This window comes from Stigmatopora nigra, chromosome 8 (genome assembly GCF_051989575.1).
Source record: "Stigmatopora nigra isolate UIUO_SnigA chromosome 8, RoL_Snig_1.1, whole genome shotgun sequence".
NCBI classification, from domain to species: Eukaryota; Metazoa; Chordata; class Actinopteri; order Syngnathiformes; family Syngnathidae; genus Stigmatopora; species Stigmatopora nigra.
In genome coordinates, this window is record NC_135515.1 from 11098380 (window position 1) to 11121734 (window position 23355).

General features: G+C 36.9%; 3 protein-coding genes across 5 annotated transcripts; 2 read left to right on the forward strand and 1 right to left on the reverse strand.

Annotated features, from left to right (window-relative positions):
- Positions 1–92: 92 nt before the first annotated feature.
- LOC144200388 (dynein axonemal assembly factor 1-like) lies at positions 93–2747 on the reverse strand. The gene is made up of 2 exons (XM_077722510.1): positions 1649–2747; positions 93–1238 (listed from the first exon to the last, which is right to left on the reverse strand). The coding sequence occupies exons 1-2, from the start codon at positions 2565–2567 to the stop codon at positions 253–255; spliced, it is 1905 nt and encodes a 634-aa protein (XP_077578636.1). The 5' UTR covers positions 2568–2747; the 3' UTR covers positions 93–252.
- Positions 2748–2803: 56 nt separating this feature from the next.
- Positions 2804–5832, forward strand: mrpl44 (mitochondrial ribosomal protein L44). The gene is made up of 4 exons (XM_077722511.1): positions 2804–3170; positions 3909–4377; positions 4491–4669; positions 5014–5832. The coding sequence occupies exons 1-4, from the start codon at positions 2911–2913 to the stop codon at positions 5186–5188; spliced, it is 1083 nt and encodes a 360-aa protein (XP_077578637.1). The 5' UTR covers positions 2804–2910; the 3' UTR covers positions 5189–5832.
- A 909-nt stretch (positions 5833–6741) lies between these two features.
- agfg1a (ArfGAP with FG repeats 1a) lies at positions 6742–21861 on the forward strand. Of its 3 annotated transcripts, none has more exons than XM_077723172.1 (12): positions 6742–7095; positions 13406–13499; positions 15427–15542; positions 16118–16283; positions 16907–17063; positions 17378–17497; positions 18836–19004; positions 19076–19155; positions 20135–20245; positions 20784–20936; positions 21032–21129; positions 21523–21861. In XM_077723172.1, exons 1-12 carry the CDS (start codon positions 6929–6931, stop codon positions 21577–21579), a joined length of 1488 nt encoding a protein of 495 aa, XP_077579298.1. In that variant the 5' UTR covers positions 6742–6928; the 3' UTR covers positions 21580–21861. The 3 variants fall into 3 exon arrangements, with proteins under 3 accessions (XP_077579298.1, XP_077579297.1, XP_077579299.1); XM_077723171.1 differs by having other exon boundaries at positions 6743–7095; positions 17363–17497; XM_077723173.1 differs by lacking the exon at positions 17378–17497 and having other exon boundaries at positions 6743–7095.
- The last annotated feature ends 1494 nt before the right edge of the window (positions 21862–23355 follow it).

Here is a 23355-nt window from a genome sequence, read left to right on the forward strand (position 1 = left end):
AGTGTTACACTTAAATGAGATATACTTCGTTGTATTAGCCTCTTTTTTTCAATGAAATGACAACTTTTAAGAGTGCTTCGGGTATTTATTTATTTTTCTGAGGTAAAGCACAACTCCACATTATGAATTCTCCAGTGTAGTAACTTTTCATGTTAAAGATATAAACTAGAAAATGGAAAAAAAAATGTTTGATTCATTTAAAAAGAAAAAAGGCCACTCCTGTCTAAAAGGCTTTTGTAATGTAACTCAGTTTTAAAGTTCCTCAATTAAGCAACGTGGAAACAATAAATGATTTGATTTGGATGTTTCATCTGGTTCTTTAGCATCCTCATCTCCTGTATACATTAATGATGGAGCAGTAGCTGTGGCTGATTTGCACATGGAAAACACTGAATAATCTTCACTACAAGGGGGAATTATCTTGTCCGATTCATCTTTATGGCCATCACCTGAGATTACTTCTATTATTGGTCTCTGCATCATGGTAGATGAGATATCTGAGAAGTTTTCTGGCTCCAGATCCTCCAGGTCTGGCAGATCGTCAACATGCAGTGGAGCGCTTAGTGGAATGGTTTCAAACTGCTTTGCATTCACTAGTTCAGTCACAAGTGGCCCATGACTTTGTGTAGATTTTGAAGACAGCAGTAGATGGTGTTCAATGTTCTCTTCTCTGCCAGCAGAAGCTTTGACTGATTTGTTCATTGAAAACACTGAATAATCTGCACTACAAGGGCTAATTTTCTGGTCTGATTCATCATCTCGGCTATCCCCCGAGATAACTTCTATCCTTGGTTTCAAAATCATCTTGGAAGAAGAGATTTCTGAGATGTTTTCTGGCTCCAGATCCTCCAGATCAGGCAGATCGTCAACAAATAGTTGATCTGTTGGTGGGAAGGTTTCCAACTTCTCTGAATTGACCACTTCAGTCACATGTGTTCCAGGACCACATAATGACTCAGAAGAAGCAACTCTGACCAAAGAGGGTAGTTTGTGATTGATGTTCTCTTGTCTACATGCATCATTTCCTAAAACCATGTGCTTGGTCTGTTTTTCTTGGGGTTCTTTTGCTGTTTCTTTGGATAACTCCTCATATTTTATAGTTTCATAATCTTGGTTTGCTTCCTTTTTGAGAGCATGCTGTTTATTTTGGTCTGGTGAAAACTCCTCTTGAGCAGCCAAGGCATCTTGAACAATTACTATTTTCTCAAGAGGTTGAGGATTGAGGGTCTCCGTTTCATCTGAAAATGACAAAAAAACAAGAAACTGATTAGTTTTCTTCCCTTTTTCCTCCAGTTTTTAACTTTTTTACCTGGAGAAAATTCACCTAGGCCTTTTTTTAAGGGAATCACAATATAACTAATTGCAAACAATGATGAAGCAAGATCTCTGTGATATTGAAGAGTAATAATTAAAAACTGCAAAATTACACATTACTATTTAATTCAGTAAACTTTTAAATTGTATTGTTAATTATGGCAGTATGCTGCACATATAAGAATAGATTTTTTAAAAAGTTGTAACACTTAGTTTTCTACGATGATTCATAATAACTAAATATGTTATACTTAAGTTCATTTATGAGTGGAAGTTATGAGAAGGCAGCTGGAGGAAATATACCGATAGATATATTTAAAAAAAAAATGCTAACCTCTGTCAACGTCTTTCAGATGTTGTCTCTCTTGGGCATTCTTTCGAATCAATGCTAGTGCATCCAATCCTTCCTGAATTTTTCTCTTTTCTTTAGTGTTCCATTCTTCTCTCTCTTTCCGTTCACCTTCAATTCCGCCAAGTAACCAAGCCTCTGCGCATGCCTTGTCTCTGGGGAAAACAGGCCTGTCATCAAGGAAGGTAAGATTCTTAAGGCGGACAATCACGGTCTTTCTGTAGTTGGAGATCTTTTTCACAACTTCATTTCCCAGCAGGTTAAGAACTCGTAGATTTGGCATAGATTCAAGCACATGAAGAATGCCAGGATCACTTAGAAGATTGTGAGACAGATCCAGAACCCCAATGGATGGACAGTGACTCAGGTGCTCTATGTCCCCAATTTTTTCCAGTTTGTTATGGGAAATCTGAAGCGTACTAAGTTGAGAAAGGCATGAAATGTTCTCAATTGTCTGTATGTAGTTATTGGACACGTTTAGAGTGCACAGTTTTTTTAGAGGTTCGAGATTATCAAGCTTGTGGATAAGGTTCTGCTGAAGAAAAAGACAACGGAGGTCAACCTGTGCATCTAGGTTTCCAATCTGTTGCAAGCCATTACTTTCTAACCAAAGACACTTCAGTCCAGTGTACTCTTCCAGATTTTCGATGGTGGTGAAACCTTTGAAGTGCAGATACAAAGTCTCATTCAGGCTAGGTGTAGAGTACAGTTTGTTCTGCTTACAGTGCTCTTTTAAAAATGTTTTGGTCATCCGCGGCCCTGACCGTTTTCCATCTTTTTTCTCCTCTCCATGTTCATCCGGTATTGTTACAACCCCACCTGATGCTTCGGTGTCTCCCGATTCCATTTGAATTGATGTTGAAATTTGATCATGTGTTGATTCATCAATCGGATCAAGAGCCATTGTTGATTTAAAAAAAACTGTGATAGTATTTATTCTAAAACTCCAAAGAATTTCTGTTTTTAGCGGATGTAGTTCGGCTTCAAAAGACTGTTGGTTGATGCTTTCTTGTTTCTATGGTAACACTTGCACAGAGAAGTTGCTGTTTCTCCTTGTTTTTGGTCGGACTAGTTTGAGTGACGTACACTTCTGTCAAAGTATGAACATGTCGTCAGGGGTTATTTTTATCACGTTGCCGTTTGGTTGATACTGCCAGCGGTTTTGTTGGAATTCCAAAACCACGCAGATTCGGGGAATACAACAGTGGATGAAGTTTTACACACTCGTTTGATGCTTTCTTGTTTCTATGGTAACACTTGCGCGGAGAAGTTGCTTTTTCATCCTTGTTTCTGGTCGGACTGCTTTTGGTGACGTACACTTCTGTCAAAGTATCAACATGGCGTCAGGGGTTATTCGCAGCACGTTGCCGTTTGGTTCATACTGCCAGCGGTTTTGTTGGAATTCCACAACCACACAGATTCGGGGAATAAAACGGTGGATGAAGTATTATACACTGCGTATGGAAAGAAAGCTAAAGCGTGAAGGTCCTCCACCGCCGAAACCAAGGTGAAGCTAACGTTAGCTAGACAAGTTTCTGGGGGAGCATCCAAAATTTTTACTGGTAGTTGGTCGTTGTATGGATTTAACTGGTTGTGCAAATTAAGTTTCTAACGTTATATTGTTTGGAGACTATTACGGAGAACATTATTTCGTGCTACTACAAACGCAGTCAGCAAAGCAATTGCCATGAGTAAAATTTGTAACGCCCTACATTTGCACAATTTATAGAGGTTACAACTGTAAAGGTTGCGTGAATGAATGTTAGGTTTTATTTTGAATACGTTGCAGTGCTAAACAATTGGAATCCCTCTACATTCAATTTAATAGGCTTTCATTGACAGTGATTGACATCGAATATATTTGAATTAAGAAGGGTATTCATTCATTGCCAGAAGCCCCAGATAGGACATGTATCATTGACAAACTAACAAACTAATATGACCACTGTCATCGTAAATGGCACCGAAATAATCAATGGTTTATTAGGAGCATTGCTCAGCATCATCCACTATTTATTTGACATCACAAGCAACTGCCTACAATACAAACTTAGCATTATAATCATACAGTAATATATTGAATATTCATAACTATTTTATTTGTAGTCAATGTAATTTATTTGCAATTTCAGGTTAAATTAATGATCAAATGTCATTGATAAACCTTGTATGAAGGCAATCAGGATGATACTAATATTTTTCAAAATATAGCATTTTAATCTGCTCCATGTCTGATTTTTTTCAGATTTCAACAACCTAATTGGGATTACCATGCTGAGGTTCAGGCATTTGGCGCCCGCCTTCATGAGAACTTCTCCTTGGAACATTTAAAAACAGCATTTATTAATCCATGTTACTTGCAGTCGGAGCAGAAAAGGAGACAGGAGTTGGGATTGGACTCTGAAACAACAGCTCTTGCTCTAAAAGATAATATTGAATTGAGCACAGAGGGATATGCCCTCACAAAAAGTTACCTTACTGATTGGTGCAGGGACAGCTTTCCCAGCCTGCCAACAGAAGGGGTGGAAAGTGTTGTGAAATACCTCACAAGTGTAGATGTAGTGAGTCATGTCGCTAAAAATCTTGGCATAGAAGATTTAACAAGGAGTTTACAATTCCCAGTCCTGGACAGCGTGCTTCATTCTACGTTCATGGCAGTCATAGCAACATTACATCAGAGCAGTGGAACAGAGCACACAAGATATTTCCTCAGGGTGAGAGGTGGTTGATGAGTCAGTTCAGATAATAAAGACAGAGCACTTTGTTTAGCTCTGTTGTCTGTTTGGAAACAAAGTGTTAAATATTTCTTTTCCTTTCTAAACTTTAGGATTTTCTAGTTACCCAACTAATAGGAAAAGACCTCTTTGATTTGTGGACAGTCGTCAATCCCATGGGCCTTCTGGTGGAGGAACTAAATAAGAGAACGATCCCGCTTCCTGAGCCCCGACTCATCAGGTCTGCTGGGTCCAGCACAGTACTTCCACTGTATTTTGTTGGTTTGTACAGGTGTGTATGTCCATTGACAAATTATCCAAATTTGTCTCACATTTTATTATACTGTCATACCTCTACTTACAAATGCCTCTACTTACAAATGCCTCTACTTACAAATGCCTCTAGGTAAGAAAGCTTTTTATATGCAAATGAAAGCTTTTTATATGCAAATGAGAGCTTTTTATATGCAAATGAGTCCCTCGTGATATGAAAAAGATTACAGTTACAAGAGTAGTTAGTTATTAATAGAAATTTTCAAGTTATGAAAAAAGTTCTGGAACCGATCAATTTCATAAGTAGAGGGACAACTGTATTGTGTTTAATTCACTCTTGTTTCCAATTTCATGTACATGCAGCAATAAGAACCTGCTGGCTCAGGGTCCAGGTGAGACGCTTATTGCAGCAGAGGAGGAAGCAGCTCGTGTGGCCCTGCGACAACTCTACGGATTCACTGATAACCGCAGACCCCTTGATTTTAGTCCACAACCACAGGATGAACATCCTTTACTTAAATCAGTCAGCACCAGTTAGTAAAACAATAACACTTTACTGAACACTTGAATATGACAAACATCCTTATGTTAATGTTAGGCTAATAATCAGTTATTTTGAGCTAAATTGTATTCAACAAAATTCATCACTGTCTTTTTTTTATTTCTTAGACTTTCAGCAAACAAAATGTTATGAATTAAGAGATGGTCTGTAATTATACTAAGAATTATCCTTCTCAATGTAATCACCAATGAATGCCAACCAAATTTGAAGCCCTTTGGAGGCAGTAACTCCTCACATAAAGCTCATTATATCCAATTTTGGTCATACATGTACAGAGATTTTGGATGAATAACTGAGTGTTCTGCGGCAGTTCGAAGGGTGATGAACGTCTCTCATCGTTCAACTACAGCCAATGTGTTAAGAAAATTCAGTGATGAAATGTGAAGCGGAGACTGTTTTAGAAATAACTGCTAATGCTTATTTCAATTGATTCATAGCTTTCCAAATTCTGACCACAATTAAAATTCAATGCTATTTGAAGTCATATTTAGTGTTTTTGGGTCATAGTGTGACTTGTGGTCTTTAAATTTCTTTCCATTGTTTGTATACAGACATGGAATGCAAGTAGTAAGACATTTGTTGTGTGACTTGTAGAAAATAATTAAATACCACAAAACTGATTTGTCTTCATATTGAATATTACTGTAAATATTAATTTACCATTGTATTTTTTTGTTTATTTGTTCACTTGGAATAAAATATTTGAGTTTAAATGACTTTTTCTTAGATTCAGAAGCAAGATTTAACAGTTTGTATTCAAATATTAAATTTCAAAAATATCCCTATTTGGGAGTGTTAGTGTGCTGTACAATATATTGAATGAAACAAATGATTGTCATGCATTTTTACTTGATTGATTAGTGTTCGGATTGTAAGGCTTACTTTAACTCACCAATAAATGGTTGGTTACTTGAACCAAATGTGGACTTCAGATGCAGTATAGTGCTGCTGTAATAATGCTGCTGCCCGCAGGGTGCGCTGTTTATGCTTAAACACCAAAGAGTCACGAGTTAAGCAGACATGAAAAGACTATCATTTTACGTCAAGATCACTAACGTAAATTACTGTACAAATCCCAACTTGTCCTGACCACGTTAGTCAATATTCGTGTACTTACAGGTATCTTAAATAAAATAAAACAACAACAACAAAAAAACCCTCAGTCATCTAAACGAGCATTTGCCAACCCATCTGCCGGCATTAAATTAAACCAACTTTGATAAAACAACTGGATCATTTTGCTCAGAGGCCTAATACCAACGAATGCGGAAAAACAGGGAATGTATTATCTTGTTAGAACCATACAAACCAGATCTAATGTCTCGTGTAGCGTTCCATATAATCAGAATATCCAACTTCATCTCTACTCTAAAAGGGTCGAGATACAGAGCTGTGATTTAGATTGCTTTTCAGGAAAGACAGTTTATTGGGAAAACCGCATCAGATGAACGTTATTGAAAATAATTTGATATTTTTAGATGCCCCAAGGTTGCCAGTACACTTAAAACCAAGCATTTCGACATCCCAGAAAACCTCAAACGCATCACCACAACTCCTTGTCAGAGGAGTCGCGAGGCCGCCCTGTCAATACAGCCACAACCTTCCCTTCCCTTCCCCTCCCTGTGAAACGGGTTGAAAAACACGCACCTTGGTATTCCAACATCAGGTAGCTTTCTGTATATCCCCCTCCCCAAATCGTCTCATATACCCCTTACCATGGCGGCGAGTGCGAAACGAAAGCAAGAGGAGAAACACCTTAAGATGCTGAGGGAAATGACGAGTTTGCCTGCTAATAGAAAGTGCTTTGACTGTGACCAGCGCGGCCCAACCTACGCCAACATGACGGTGGGCTCCTTCGTGTGTACCTCCTGCTCCGGTCTACTGTAAGTTCCCAAGCCGCCTGATTTAGTATCCTGTACGCATCCATGTTACATGCAAGCCTAAATATGGTGTAATCACGAGTAGTTAGCATACTAGCTACTCGCTGTAGCCGACTGCTCCAGTGATCTTATGTAAATGTTGATGAGCGTTCTAAAATGGAACTGTTAACATCATATTGTGTTAATGTGGCAGACACCCGTCGTATTTGACTTTAGGATGACATTTGTACACTCTATACACTCAGATGCTTACTACCAGTTGCTTGTCAAACCTAACTGAGCAAGCCAAATGGTGAATACGTGCGCATTTTATGATACGATGACTATACTAATCACTCATCTCATCTCATTTTTTGAACCGATTTAGCGCCACTAGGTTCGTGGGGGGTGCTGGAGACAATCCCAGCTGTCTCTGGGATAGAGGCGGGGCACACCCTGAATTGGTGGCCACCAAATCGCGGGGCAAAAGGAGACAAACTACCCTTCACGCTCACACTCACACCTAGGGGCCATTTATATTTGGAATATGGGAGGAAACCGGAGTACCCGGAAAAAAACACACAGGCCCAGGGATAACCTGCAAACTCTAAACAGGTGGACTGACCTGGTTTTCAACCGAGGACCCCAGAGCTGTGAGGCCGACAGGCTCAGCTGCGAGACCACCCTATACTAATCATTCTTTTTGTTTATTTAGACTGGAAAAGTAACCTACATTCTCGAGCTTGTACCATTAAAGGTCGATAGTGCAGTTGTGTAATCGAGCATCTGTAGCCTGGGATTTGGGATTAGTAAACGTTCTGTTTCTTCATATTCACTGCTGGACTTTCAAATAGGCTAGAATCCTAAGTTTACTTTGGATCCATCCGTGTTGAGGTCCCACGGAATTGTGATCGTTTAAATAAATAATTCTACGTAAAGGGTTTATAGCAGGATGGGCCATTAACTTTCCAAAAGATCTAATAGCCTATGTTAGAAAATTGACCCTTTTTTAAAAGTTATTCCACATCAACTCTTCCATTTCCATTTAATACATTAAAAGCAATGACCTCTACCTTGTCTGTTTTGAATATTTTCTCTTTCCTTTGTAAAAAAAAAAAAAAAAAGCAAAACCCAATGTTAAATGATGAGAATTTAATGCAGGCAACTTAATGTTGGCTGTATTAAATTTTTAAACGCCTTCATTAGATTTTTGCAGGTCATGGTAACTTGATGCTGTGGCCTGTACCAGGAAATTCCTTAGTTCGCTATTCCTTTTCACATTGCAATCTTTGTATGTGACCCATTAAATTAAATTACTGAAGTAAATAATCACAGAGCTCCAACTTTTGCTCATATTGAGATGGACCATCCAAATACAATCATTTAGGGGACATTTGGCAAATCAGAGGGTACTGAATTGACGTGAAGTGGATTTATGTGGGAAGATCTAGAACACCATAACCTCATCACTCCATGTCGAACCCTGACTCAGGTGAGCCAACAGACTCTTCACCTAAGAACATTTCCCACAATGCTCGTGGTTACTGAATTTTGTTTACGTGCAACCAGATATGTGATTTCAGCTGTGGTCAATGTGCAGTTGCTTTCACACGTAAAAGGGAACCGAGAGCACCTACCTGGTGAGGTTTTGGACCACCCTTAAACACTATTCTCATCCTGTTTAGTCATCTTTTGGCATTTTTGAATTTATGTAATTGGCATTTGGAAAACTAAAACATATTGTCAATATTTATAATGTTTGTCTTCCTTACAAATGTTTATTTAGACAACCATTGTTTGAAGTGGACCATTAGTATATAAATCCTCACACAACTATATTCATCATTTCTTCCAGTGTTTGAACCATACCATAATTTTGCTATTTAGTCTCTCAGCCTGACCGCACTAGAGATCATTTAAATATAAAAAAAAATCCAGAACAATTTTTTTGAAGGGTCAAAGGTTTCAGTCTGTTATCATCTTGAAACCTTAATTTAACATTCAACAGTATTGCCTACCTGTCAAATTACACATTTTCCTTTATTTTATGTTTTTTTTTGTCATTTCAAATTGTGTATGCCGTATAACAACTTTTGTACGAGAAAAACATTTTTATTTTTAAGTATATTTCTCGTTTTACCCCCTTTTGGCTCTAATCCGGATTGTCTCTGTCACCGGTAGCAGAGGAAAACATCATTGTCCTCTACTAATATTATAATGCATTAAGCATTATATGCACACACGCACTTCCCTTTCACCAGTCGGCATTTTCACCATATTAATAGTATAGCAATAAAGGTACTCAGACAGTCAAGGTGTCAGCATTATACAGCAACATCTAGAAATTCATGAATTTAGTGCATACAATAGGCTAATTGCAACCCGTCCACTTTGGGGGAAATTACAGACTTTTTATTGCCCTAGTCAGCAAATGTGATGCATAGTGTTTGTATGGCTGATTATCGCTAAAAATTGGGAATTTCAATTATTAATAAGGGTCGCAATTGACCGAGGTTGATAGGTATGATATTGTAAAAAGATAGAAATGTACTGCTCTTCTTTAAAACGGAACAAAAATAAATTCTTAGAATTTTAATGGAGAGTTATTTGAGTTTCAAATATCTTTGTTGTGTAACCAACATGTGATGTGCAAGAGGAAGTGGTGATTGTTGTTTTGCTAAGGCCTGCAAAGAATTTGGCATTGTTAATGTTCCAACATGTCTGCTTTGTTACACTGAATTTTGATTATTTACAGTAGCAGAACTCTCTTTAGTGCCCCCAATTTAGTGACCAAATACTAGTTTGAGTGTTCATCTTTCCCTGTAATAACAGGCAAATTGAATCATTGCTGTCTTTTGTCAAGGATTATCGCTTTCGATTATCAGCTTAGCCTATCCATTATTCCAAGAAATTGTGAATGCTTACAACAAAGTTCAATATAGTGGAATTCATTCACACCATGACAAAACTGTAAACCACACTTGTGTCTTGGACTTTAATGACATTTAAATTTCAGAAGTTATTAAGTAAGTTAAAAATAATAACTATACTTGCTAATAAATGTCAATTGCTAATGTACAACAACATCGCCTTGTTCCAATCTATTCGTGGTCCAAAGCTCTGGTTACACTAGGCAAGGCTCTTTCTTTTGTATTGATTAGTGATCCACAAAAAAAGCTAAAAATAATTAAAACTGTATTTTTGGAATACTTTTCATTGAAACTTATGTGGCTGTCCTGCTTCCTCGCTGGCCAATGATAATTACTGTCAAATTATTTTTGTCAACAATAATACTAAAAACTTTTGATAAGAATTCAATAAATTTATACTGCAATGACAACACCCGAACACCACAAAGAGCGGGGGTGCTGAGGCGACGTGAATGCTAGTTCCAGACCAACCTTCAGTAGACGAATATGATGGTGAGCAAAAGTTGTTTTTAGAATGGTTAGCAATAGAGCAACTAACATGGAGGATGAAAGAAAAAGGCCCATAACACAGCCAAAATGAGCGATTATGAGATGCAGGACAACACCGGGTTGAGCCACTAAAAGTCTCTATCTTTTTTTTTTTTTTTAATTCCTTTTAAAATACCTGTGCACAAACAGTAGCCTTATTGAAAATTTCCTCAACCCATTTTAACCCATTCTCCTCATTGGAAATTAAAGTTTGCTCGTTATATGACAACTCATGAGAAAAGAATCAAAAACATTGTTAATGAAACTTGGAAAGTATGCAACAGACTCAGACAGAGCTTTTATTTAATTTTTTCAATAGTCACTAACCTTTTATTTTGATTTGTGGGCTCATTAATTTAAAAAAAGTGTTGTTTTTAAGCAACATAAAAACATCTGTTCTTTCATAGATGATCTTTGAACCTAAGGGCAGAGATTGTGTGTCAGCCTTTTTTTTTCTTCGTTCCGTGACCGAGCTCACTGACTCATTTGATTTTTCTCCCCAACCCTTTCCTACTTCTGTTTTATTAATCGATCCATTCTAGGTAACGGTGTTTACATAGTAAAAGACAGTCGATGGTATTACTAACTTATTCTTCTATGTACAGCTTGTCCTCCCTTCCCCAGTGATTGTGTTTTGTTAGTAGGTTAAGCTGGAAATCATTATGCATTATGTAAACACATTCCTTGTGAAGGTGGAGGCTTCCCTTGAGGAACTCCCAATATTTTTTCTTGAGAATATTTGACAGTAACCCCTCTTGGAGTGTTAGTTTTTTCGAAGATTTACATTCATTCAAATATGTCTTCTTGCTAATGTTTTTTTTCTCCAAGTATCAAACTGATAGGGAAATAATTACCATACCTAGAAATGGCTTTAAATAAGTACTTTCCAAAAGTACTGTAATTATATAAATTGAAAATATATAACAGTTTGGGGCGGCCGGGTGATTAGCGTCGGTCCTCCTGTGAGAAGTTTGCGTATTATGCCCAGGCCTGTGTGAGTTTTCTCCGGATACTGTGGTTTCCACCCACATTCTAAAAACATGCATCGTAGGCTGATTGGATTTGACACTGCCCCTAAGTGTGAAAGGTTGTCCGTCTCCTCGTGCCGTGTGATTGGCTGGCCATCAAGTCAGGATGTCCTATGCCTTGTGCCCGAAGTCAGGTGGGATAGGCTCCAGCAGCTCCCACAACCCTTGTGAGGATAAATGATTCAGTGCTCTTTGAACTGAAGAGGTGGGTGGTGCAAATCTTTACTTTTTGTTAATTTCTAAGGTTCTGTCATTCTCTAGCTGTATGCAAATGAGTTATATTTTCCCTTCCTGCTTTTAGTGTGTAGTCCGATAAGCGGTATTGGCTCCCATTATGACGGTTTTGGGAGTATCGGGAAGTATCACATTTATTTAGAAGATTGGATCCAATCCACCAGATGCATCTCTTTTCAGTAGTGATGTGCTTTCCGGCTGCTGTAAATCAAACCTCTAGACATGCCTGCTGAGTGGGGCTACGTCTCTAAAGAATCTAATGACAATAAGAGCTCACTATGGGATACACAAAGTATTTCTTGATTTGAATTCAATCATTGGGGTTTTTTCCAATACTGGTTACATAATATTTTGCATTATTTTCACTAATCTAAAAATTCGAGCATTGGTTCGGCATTGGATTGCGTTGGGCAAATCATATCTTGAAAAAAATCCAGATTTGATTGAAAAAGTCAGTTTCAGGATATCCCTATTTATGTGTTTTGCAATTTTGCCCTTAAAGCATTGGTGTGAAAGGGTTGTGCAGCAGAAAGCTAATGGTCTGCCAATGCAAATATGTATGGTTAAAATCCAGTACTAGGAAATTAAATTGTTTTTTTTTTGTAATTATGTATTAAATAGATGGTAAAATGCATTTGTGTATGAATGAAATGTTGAGGGCTCCAAGATAAAAAAATAAATAAAAAAAAAAACAATAACCCCCACTGCCCACCTATGTTTTTTAGGATATATAAATGTGCAATAAATACATAACTTTTAAAGGCACATAAAAAGAAAAATATAGTTGGCAGACATTATACATACATAAAGTGGACGAGAGTGCCGGGAGAAGAGGCAACGCTCCAGACTGAGCATTCCATCATTGTTAAGGGAGTGTGAGATCTCTCCCCGGTCATATGGAGGAGCTGCCGGTGCTTGCTGGGCTGCTTGTGTGCTTTGAAGCCCCCCACCGGCGTTTCCGCTGCTGCTGATTAGGTTATAGGACAGCTTAGGAGGATCTAGGCAAGGAAGATGATCTTTAAAACCTCCAGACTACTGAGGGACTGTGCGGTAACCTCAGTCTCAGTCTGCAGAAGGTCTCCACCTTGTGAACTTCCTTTGTGTGGCTTCAGTTTTTTTTTATCTAGGTCTACATTGTCTTTTATGTCTTGTTGTCTTGATACTGCAACCAAGAAATTTCCTGAACATGGGATGAAATAAAGTTCTAAACTAACCTAACCTAAATAAACTTGGACACCTAAAATAACACGCTTAAGTTTCACAAAATACTCCAAATCCAATGGCCGAGTCGCTTCTCTACAAGCTGGGATTGCTACTAGGGTGTCATTTGAAATAGCCAATTGTTGTCTCTGTTGGGTACATTTTGGCAACCTTTGGTTAAGCCTTTTTTTGTCAGGGACCAAGCATCTGACAGACTTTAAGTAGGCTACTCAATGAAGCCCATCTCATTAGTGCATTAATACTTATTTTGTTAGTTTACCATACTTCACCTATGTACAATGCCTCCAGCATTCATTTTGAAACCACTTTGTTCTACTTTTCTCATATATCCTATTCTAGAAAAAATACACGGGATTTCATTAAAATTGATGCCGGCTAATTTTTCTTTCACAGACGAGGACTGAATCCACCTCACAGAGTCAAGTCGATCTCTATGACAACATTCTCACATCAGGAAATAGAATTTCTACAGACACATGGGAATGAGGTAGGCTTTTGGTCTCAGTTTAGAAATAGATTGCTTTAAAATAGCTTTTATTTTTACTTTCATGAACAATAAAAAAAACAATTCCTTTAATAATGGCTCACATTGATGTTTATACCCCCAGGCTAAACACTTTTTAATCAAGAAAAAAATGTTTATCAATCAGTTTACCTTAGTTTAAACAACATTTTTCAAAAATCCAAATAGCTGTCATTGTCCTCATTGAAACAGTCAAAAGTCAGGCTTGAGTTACCATCACAGCATGTTGATGAAATGCATTAAATTATAAAATTAATTGGCATAACATACTTTTTGGATCTTTATCCTCTACTTTTTTCTCTTCATTTTTACCCTGCAGTTTTTACAATGAGGAATCATTTATTAAAAAATTAGTTGTGCTCTGCGGCATGATGTAGCATGATTAGTTGCCACCTACAATACGTTCAAAGTCTCTAACAACTAGTAAGACTGTTCCATTATTTATTAATAGATTGATTGATAGTTTTTTTCAAATGTTCCATTATTATGACAACACTTGAGTTTCTGCGGGTAACAACCTGCACTCAATATGCATCCTATTCTCCTTATGACGGTTTGTCAATTAACGACCTTTGCTGCCACGACTACAGAAGAACCATTGAAATCTAACCTTGGAGGATTAGACATGTTTTAAGGAATGGATATTCATATTTGCCATGACCTAGCTCTTGGCTGGTACCAGCATTCAGAGGTCATTATCGCTGATGAAGATTGATGCTTGAACCCATTTCAAAAGAACAGGCCATTGCAAGAAAGGGAGAGAGAGATTGAGCAGAGATCAATTGAATTTTTTCGTTTTCTTATTTATACATTTTATGACCAGTATTCATTTATTTTAAAGTTAAGTGTTGATTAAAGTTGTAGACTCCCTAACAGAACAGTAGTGTAACTTTTGCTGTATGACAGGCCGCAGCACATGAATTAACAGGAGGCAACTTGGTATGTTGATTTTGTTTCCTGTGTTGGATTAATAAAGGTTTTTTCGATCAATAAAATATTTCTGCCTAACATCTGGTAAATCTGTGAAAACCACATTGCCATTTGGAAGGTGGAGATTATTTAAAGCTATAGCAAAACATCAGACTGAAGGTTTAATGGAGAGTAATAAATCCCTTAGAGCTGTTTTATAAATACTGCAGTCTTCAACAGGCCTTCTGTCTGTCCACACAGACACTTGCTATTGATTGTAGAGGTGTGTTTATGTGCATAGAGGCATGCATATAGCACACCAAAATGTAGTATGTTGCCCAGCAATCTTGACCACTTGGATGCAGTATGGGAATAATTTAATGGTTAGTGGGTAGACTATGGCTATTAGAATCTGATTTGTAAATGACGCAAAAGTGCTAAATATGAAGTTAACGAAAAAGGAAACCTATTTTTTAATCTTAGCAAATTAAACACTAATTTCCTTTGTAAATGTGCAAAAGATTTAACACCAAGAGTTAAAATATATTGCAATCATTTTCAATTATTACTTTATCATGGGTAACATTTTATTTATGGCTGCCAAAATTCAAACTAGTTCACTTGGCGAGACAAAATCTTTTTTGCCAGAATTTTTTGTTGTTGTTGTTTGTTGTTTGGTTGTTGGTGATCATGCACAAAATAGTTGATTTTATGAGTTTCATCTGTGGAGCTGCTGTGCTTTCAGTTAAATAAATAAAGATAATACTTTGGAAATTTGTAGCAATGGGCCAATGCTAGTGTCTTTGTCCAATTCATTACAAACATGTTACAGTTTTTATTTATTTTCAAACCTGACAGGTAGGCAGTTACTTGAGAGACTCTAACTAGTATTTTAGAGGCTATATTTAATGCCCTCTTCAGTAGAATGTTAAGAACCAAGATAAACTTAATAATCACTTTTTTGCTCTTGTTTATGTTTCAGTTATGTCATCAGACCTGGCTTGGCCTTCATGATGATAAAACCTCAACAGCACCTGATTTCAGAGAATCACAGAAACTCAAGGAGTTTCTTCAAGAAAAATATGAGAAAAAAAGATGGTAAGACACTCTACCAGTTTAATTCCCGATTGAGATCAAATCCATGTCAGTAAAGATGCACTGGTTGATCAGTGCCGATTTAATATGTTCTGGTGTGTTGGGTTGATAACAGAAAATATAAAAAATATATTCCACCGGTTATGTGAGTTTGCCACATTAGCCAGCTTTGATTTGGTCGTGGACAGTCGTGGTCAATAACGCGAGCATGTAGGTCCACCTTTAGGATGTTATAATACTTTCCAACACAAACATATTCACATAATGTTTGCCGCTCTTTGGTACATTAATGTTAGGTGGAGTGGAATTTGTACAGACATTGTGTGATAATTGTTAAGAGGCCACTAGATGTGAGTGAATTATTCTCAGATAGTAGCGGTTTAGTGAATATCTATCTGTTCCAGCATTAAAACTCATTCAGATGCTACAAAAGAAAGACTTAGAGACCAGATATAATTTCGTAGCTGTTTTCATATATAATTATATGATTGACATTGGAAAATATGGTTTGTCTATAATTTTTATTTGTTGTCACCTTGCTAATAATTGTTGGTTTGGTTGTGTGCTTTTCTTTCCAGGTATGTCCGTTCAGACCAGACCAAGCCAGTGTCATCTGTCCATGCATCTATCTCTGGATCCTCAAACAGCAGCACCAGCAGCACACCAGAGGTTAGACCTCTTAAATCTCTTTTGGGCGATTCGGCTTTGACCCTGCATCTCAGCAAGAACACCCCATCTAATCAAGTAAGATAACGAGCCTAAGAACACATGTACAAAGTTGAATTTGTGAGCACTGATGGTTGTTCAATAATTGTTATTGTCAACGGAACTGTCAGAGTGTTATCCACTAAAGGGATGGGATATGGATTTATGTTGATAATTTAACAAGTAATGTTGTGAATCTGAATTTGCTTTGCAATACATTTATTGATAGTTTCAGGACAACAACTGTTCTTAATTTTTTTGAGTTCTTCATATATGTATCTTGTACAATTTTATTCGTTGGAATGCTTATTATGTTATGTTATATTATCTGTGACACAAATGACCTGGGAGGTGATGATACGGGTTGCCTTCTGTGAATATTTTTGGACACCTTTAGATTATAGCAGCAGTGAAACAAATGCCACTTCAAAGATGATTTTATTTAAAGTCGCTAATAACAAATAAAAATGTGCCAATGGAACAAACAAGTAAGAAATGTTTCAAAATAAGCTTTTATATCCATCCTACTGAAAATAGACTTTTATAGTGGTATTATTTTATTTTTATATTTTTTTTCCTACTAGAAACTAGACATATTCTTTTGAAAATTTCTGTTGAGGAAACAATGGAGTACTACAAATATGCCTCTTTTTTTCTATCAGTCTCCGGTGATCAGTCATGGACAAACCCATCAGCAGCATGATAAGAAGTTTGACCTTCTTAGTGACCTTGGTGGTGACATCTTTGCCGCCACTCCAAAAATTACTGCAGGCCCCAGCTCAGGTTTTGCAAACTTTGCAAATTTCAACAACCACACAAGTAAGAGACTTGTATGATTGCAATTTTGTCAATATATAGTTCCAGATTGGTGTAAAACATTCTCAACAGGCAATTGAGAAACAATTAAAAAATAGTAATACAGAATACGTAATTTTCAGTTTAGAATTCTGCTTCACTTTAACATCACATCACATATCATCTCTCAGTTTCTGCCATATTTACTTCATAATCCTGCGTGTGTGTGTTCATTTATTTATTTTTTAATCTCATCTGGTCAATATTACCATAAATGTTTTTCTTCTCTCATTGTGTTTGTCCACCTGTGTGAATCATCATAGTGGCACATCCTCCAGCATCACAAAATGCCAACATGAATGCAGACTTTGCCAATTTTGATGCATTTGGGAGCATTCCTGGGTCAATTTGTGGTATCCCTTCAGCACCCCAAGCCCCATTCCGAGCCTCAAATACAGGTTAGAGAAAGTTGAATTCATGCCCAAAATAACACTTATTATATTGCCTAATTATATCATCTTACTTTTACAGTATAAGAATATTAAGGGGCTTTTCTCATGCCATAGAGATTATAGTGGTTGGTACCTTTTTAATAAAGTAATACACAACATTCTAGTAGATTCTTTAGGCCTCAAGGTATGCACTCAGGTGTGTGAATAATCGTTATTAAAAATAAAGTATTTCCTATGTTGCCCGATCTTCCTTAGTTTTTAGTGTTTCCAAATGTTCAAATGTCATTTGCATGGTCTTTCCCTAGCTTCTGCGGGCTGTGTATGGCACCTTGGCTTTCTCCACTATTCAAGCACATGCGTATAATTAGGACATTTGAACGTTTCAAAAGATCACTGTGACAGACTCCAGTTTACCCACATCAAAATGCGTAAAAGCAGTAAAGAAAATTAGTGCACGGAGGCATTTTGTTTTGAGATTTACTATTTTGGAGGTAAGTAAGAATGAATTCCAATTTAGAACTGTATAGTATGTCCACAATTTCATGTCAATATGATATACCGTATTTTCACACCTATAAAACGCACCATGTGATAGGGCGCAGTCTCATTTGCTGGCATGTTTTCTCTTTTTTGTCAACCCATTAACGTTAACACGTTAAAGGTGTTGTGTACAAACTTGTACAATCTTACACCTGTTTGCCATGACCTACAAAAAAGACAGAGAAACATGTATATGGCACTCAATGGCTTTTTCTCTTAACTTTGCTCTTTTGCTCATAATCCTTTACTTTTTTAATTCTATAAATTGCTGCATTCGGGGTTCCTCCAAATGCAGCATGTACAGTCCTTTCCTTCAGTTGCAGTATTCATGGTTTCCTTCTGTCTTTGTGGACTTGTAAGAAAATGTCTATGAACCCTTTGTAATTTGCGGAACTTTAGTATAAATTGCTCATTAAAAAGTGACCTCAGTACCTAAGTCTTTATTTTTTGTTATAGCTTAACCAAATGCACAGTGAGGAGGTCTGTAATTTTTATTCTATGGTTCCTAGCTGCAATCCTGAACCGAAAGTTTTAAAAATATATATACATATTTTCATTGGTTCTTATCGCAATATAAAAATCTATTGTTTGATGAATGATGTTGGTGATGACTTTTTTTTCAAAAATCTAAGGTCTGGTTGCTTTTTAAAATTTCACATGAATTTGGATGGGTTAATATGGTAGGTATTCCAAGAACAAAGTTTCAATATGAAAATGGAAATACATTTGTTGTTCAATTTATATTTAAGTGCTAAAATGAGCCTTTCTATTTTATTTTGTGCTTTTGTTGTGTTTCCCTATCAGGGGGTGCTGTATCTTCTGGGATAAATTCAGTTTCTGGAGTGTCTCACAATCAACAAATATTGGCCAAAGGAGGAGATCGCTACGCTGCGCTAGCTGAACTTGATACAGTTTTTGGCCCCTCAGCACCCTCCTCTGGTGTTTACAACAACAACAACAGAAGCACACAGGGGTGAGACATTGCTCTGCTTTCAAAGTTACCCCTTGAACAACAAAATCACGTTTTATATTTGTTCTTGTTAGGGTTTCATTATCTTCAGAAAAGGGAGCATCATCCACCCAAGCACAACAACTAGTACCCGCTATGTCTCAAACTTTTGTGGGTGAGTAAATCATCAATCATATTGGTTTTCAATTTTATGCTACAACACAAATTCAATTGAAAGCTTGTGTATCTATAGAAAATCTTAGGCACTTTGCATTTAGAATTCTATAATCAGGACCCAACTCTATGAACAAAGGAGATGGATTTTGTAAACCTAAACCTACTTTATTGTGTCAGGATAACTGCCTATGAGCTTAGTTCTCTCTGTAAAATAGACTACACACATTTGGACTTGGCATCAGGAAAAGACATTGGTGTTCAGCAATTTTCATCAAAGTAATCCCTCGAATATTGCGGTTAAAGTACAGCAAACCTGACCGCAATAATTAAAAAATCGCAAAGTAGGGTATCCCCTATTATATATATATATTTTTTTTTTTCAGAGCTGAGTCCTAGTAGCAAGAGTGGCTGCCACTTACCAGTTTCAGCGTAGATTTTTACGTTTTTATAAATTTAAAATAATAGCGTAAAAAATCATGTAGTGAATTCGCGGTAAGTGAAGACGCGATAATCCGAGGGATTACTGTATATCTAGAAACTGTTATAGAGTTGAAAAGGTACCTTGGTATATCGTATTTTCACGACTATATAGCGCATCTAAAGACATAGTGTCATTAACGAGTGTTATTTCTGTATTTTACACACACACACAGGCCGCACCGTTTTCAAAGACATAGTACTTTTTCTACAGGGAAAATAGTAGAACAAGCTTGCTGCTTGCCGTAGTTGAGAGCTGTAGAGGATGGTGTACCCTATCAACTGGTTTATTTTATTTTATTGTGATAACAATTTTAGTATTGGTCCACATATAAAGCACACTGGATAATAGGACGCCCTGTCTATTTTGGAGAAAATGTAAGACTTTTTAGTGCGCCCTATAATCGTGAAAATACGGTAGGTTTTTTCAAGATTTTACAAATGCTTTTATCTGGCAATACTGATTACCTGTTTTGTATCCTCACTATGTCTCTCCTTAGCACCCCAGTCAAATAATCCCTTTGTAGCTGCTGGTGTCACAACTGCACCTTCCAACCCTTTTCAGAACAGCAAAGCTGGACCTGTGGCAGCGGCGGCGGCAGCAGCAGCAGGTTAGTCACTGGTTCAGTTCATGTGTTTTCCTTAATAGAGCTATTATTTTGGAGTATCTACAGCTGCCTTACTTAAAGGTAAAGAGATCTGTTTAGTTTTTCTCCCATTAATTACGCCATTAATGAAAATAGTGTCAGTGCTACTTGAAAATGAGTTCATGAGTGTGCGCATGCAGCAGTGTTGACACATTGGGCAGGTTCCCGTCAAACTGGTTGGATTATATTTATGGTGTGATTGGGTTTAGACTGTATTGTTGATTTTGGAACAATAAGTTGCATTGTGCCATTGGTTCATGTTCATCATACTTGAGTCTCTACAGTGCTTCATGTGCAGGTTTTAAAACGTTAAGATTAATTTCACTGGCGGACTAGCAGCAACCCAATAGCACTTAAAATCACATGCATTTGTGGGTGTGTGCCATGTAGTGTAAAATAGGATGTAGTTACTGATGGGCTGTGAGTTGTCAGATTCCAAAAGCATGAAATTGACCACCATTTGGGTCACCATTTGACCTGCTGCCGTTTTGTTCTGTTCCAGTCTCATTTGGCACAGCCTCCATGAGTATGCCTTCTGGATTCGACAATGGTGCAGCCTACAATTTCCCTACTAGTTTTAGTGGAACCTTTCAGCAACCTTTTCCTGGCCAGGTGCCCTACTCACAACCTACAGCGTATCCCCAGCAACTCAATGGTCCGTGTGTATGTTTGTGAATAAATAGAATGTCAGTGCAATCAATGTTGAGGTTGTTTAATGAGAAGAAAATTCACATATGTATTTATTTAAAGGTGGAGGAGGATTTCCAGGCTTTGGTCAGGGAAAGCCAATGGTGACTCCTTTTGGGCACACAATGACTGGACCAATGGTCTCCAATAACCCTTTTTTGGTAAGTGAGGCATCAGCATTACATTTATGTTTGCATTAATGCAAGTCTTATATTTGGGCCAGTCAATATTCAATTCATATCTCTGATCCTATATCTCTAAACAATTTTTACATTAATTGAAAGTGGTTGCTCGTAATAATTAAATTTAGTTTAACTTATGGCTGTTAACCCTTGATTATGTATACAGAACTGCCAAATGCCACAAATCTTCTGTAGTTTACTAATCCATTCTTTACCAAACTACTAAAATACAAAACTATGGAAATAAATGTTGCATTTTTGTTTTCTCAGCAATTTACATGAAAAAAAATGTTGAAAGTGTTCATTTGGTTAGCCATTTTAACTTACCATGTGATACATTTTTATACATTTGTGTGTTTGTCTGTCTTCTAGGGTGCTGGTCCAACAACGCAATTTCCAGGTGGCTCGTCGACAAATCCCTTTTTATAGCATTCCATCATATCAGCTACTCTTCAGGGTCGACAGATGCCCCTTGCACCCATTTCACTATTTAGTAGCTTTAAAATGCAAAGTTTGTATACATTTAAATTGCAGGTTGGCACAAATATTCCATTCTAAAGCGTGACAGTCATGACACTGTATGTGGGCAAAAAAATGTGATAGTGACTGCAGAGGGGGGGCGTTCATCCACTTCTTCCCAGTTAACATGTGAATGGATCATCAAACTGGTTCAAAAGTAAGGGTTTGCAAGCAGTACTAGTAATCTCTACACTGAAATTCTGTGACTGTTTCCTTCAGCAAATTCACTCTCCATATCAGTATTTCTACACAGGTTTTGTTAAAAGAGAAAGAACTTTTGCTTAGAAAGCCCGCTAAGTAATGCCATCCATATAGTTTATTCATGCAGAATTCTATTAGGTAAACCTGACAAATATTGCTTGTTCTCTTAAATATAGGTGATGAGAGAGAGAATGGTGTATATTGCTCTTTGCCAGGCCATGCCTGCACGAAATAGGCCTGGCTTCTGTTATCCAAACCCATCCGAGGATGGCATATAACATGACAACCACTTACATCGGGTATAAAGACAATTTTAAGTTAAGTTTATTTGTATTTATGAAGTCTGTATTAAAATGAATTTTAAGAATTGACAAAAGCATTCTTTTTTTTTCATCAATTTGAGTATTTGGGTTGTTTTTGCCATTTTAACAATTACTTTTAAACATGCACCATGGCAGTATTTTTAATTCCTCTTAAAGCCAATGCACACATAATTAATACATTTGCACATCAGGTTGAAAAAAAATGTAGTTGATTTTATTCCATTCATGTTTTTGCACAATGACAGATCTGAATTACCCATGGCTGCAGCATATAATTACCAAATTTAACACTAATACTTTTATCAGACTGCTTTGAGCAGTCAAACGCCAGGTTGACAATATGCAATTGCTCATTAAGACATTCTCTTTTGATGACAATAGACATCAAGCTGTTCTGTAAAATTATTCTAGTGAATATCTCCATTGTAAATTTAGTTGCAATTTGGTAATATTGTGTCTATTTCCATTTTGCATATTTGTGTAAAAAATATTCTCATATTCTTCTATATATAATACAAGTTAAAAAAAACACCAGTCAATACTTGACCATCTACAAGTGTTCATCAAAAGTGACATAAAATGTAAAACCCTGAAAATATCATCTAATAGTTTTTTTCGCATCATGACAGTTTCAACATTAGACTGATTTTACAAAAAGAGAAATGTATACAGATTTATTTCACATAAAAGAAAAATAAGAAATGTTTATGGTTGAATATTGAAGTCGTCAAACCCATGTGATAACTCAAAATTATTCTGACCAAATTCTATTGCACAACCCACACAAACGTGCCGATTAAAAAATTATTTCAGTGATTCTTTTTCCTTTTCATTGCATTTGAGGGGGCCCAGATAGCACATTTTGAAATTCAGTAATTTAGAACATCTCCAAAACAGTATGTGTATTCAATACATAGACAGCCTTTTGAGTTTTAAAACTAATAATATAAACTTAACCTATTACTCAATCTCATTGTCCTCAATGTGGATCAACTGGCTTCTACCCAATGAGTAGGTAATATCCCTCTCCACCATTGTTGTAAATGCCGATATTCTAAGAAGGGTCCATGTGCTTCCACAGCAGCTGACAGCATATTGTGAGTATTCAAATTTTTTTAAAATTTTTATCCTCAAGTCACTGAAATTGTTTCCTTATGCAGTC

Coding starts and splice junctions, on each gene's coding strand:
- LOC144200388 (XM_077722510.1), bottom strand. CDS start 2,567: ATGGCTCTTGATCCGATTGATGAATCAACACATGATCAAATTTCAACA. Junction 1,239..1,648: donor TCTGAAAGACGTTGACAGAG/GTTAGCATTTTT, acceptor TGTCATTTTCAG/ATGAAACGGAGACCCTCAAT.
- mrpl44 (XM_077722511.1), top strand. CDS start 2,911: ATGGTAACACTTGCGCGGAGAAGTTGCTTTTTCATCCTTGTTTCTGGT. Junction 4,378..4,490: donor ACACAAGATATTTCCTCAGG/GTGAGAGGTGGT, acceptor TCTAAACTTTAG/GATTTTCTAGTTACCCAACT. Junction 4,670..5,013: donor TATTTTGTTGGTTTGTACAG/GTGTGTATGTCC, acceptor ATGTACATGCAG/CAATAAGAACCTGCTGGCTC.
- agfg1a (XM_077723171.1), top strand. CDS start 6,929: ATGGCGGCGAGTGCGAAACGAAAGCAAGAGGAGAAACACCTTAAGATG. Junction 7,096..13,405: donor ACCTCCTGCTCCGGTCTACT/GTAAGTTCCCAA, acceptor TTTCTTTCACAG/ACGAGGACTGAATCCACCTC. Junction 17,064..17,362: donor AAATTTCAACAACCACACAA/GTAAGAGACTTG, acceptor GAATCATCATAG/TGGCACATCCTCCAGCATCA.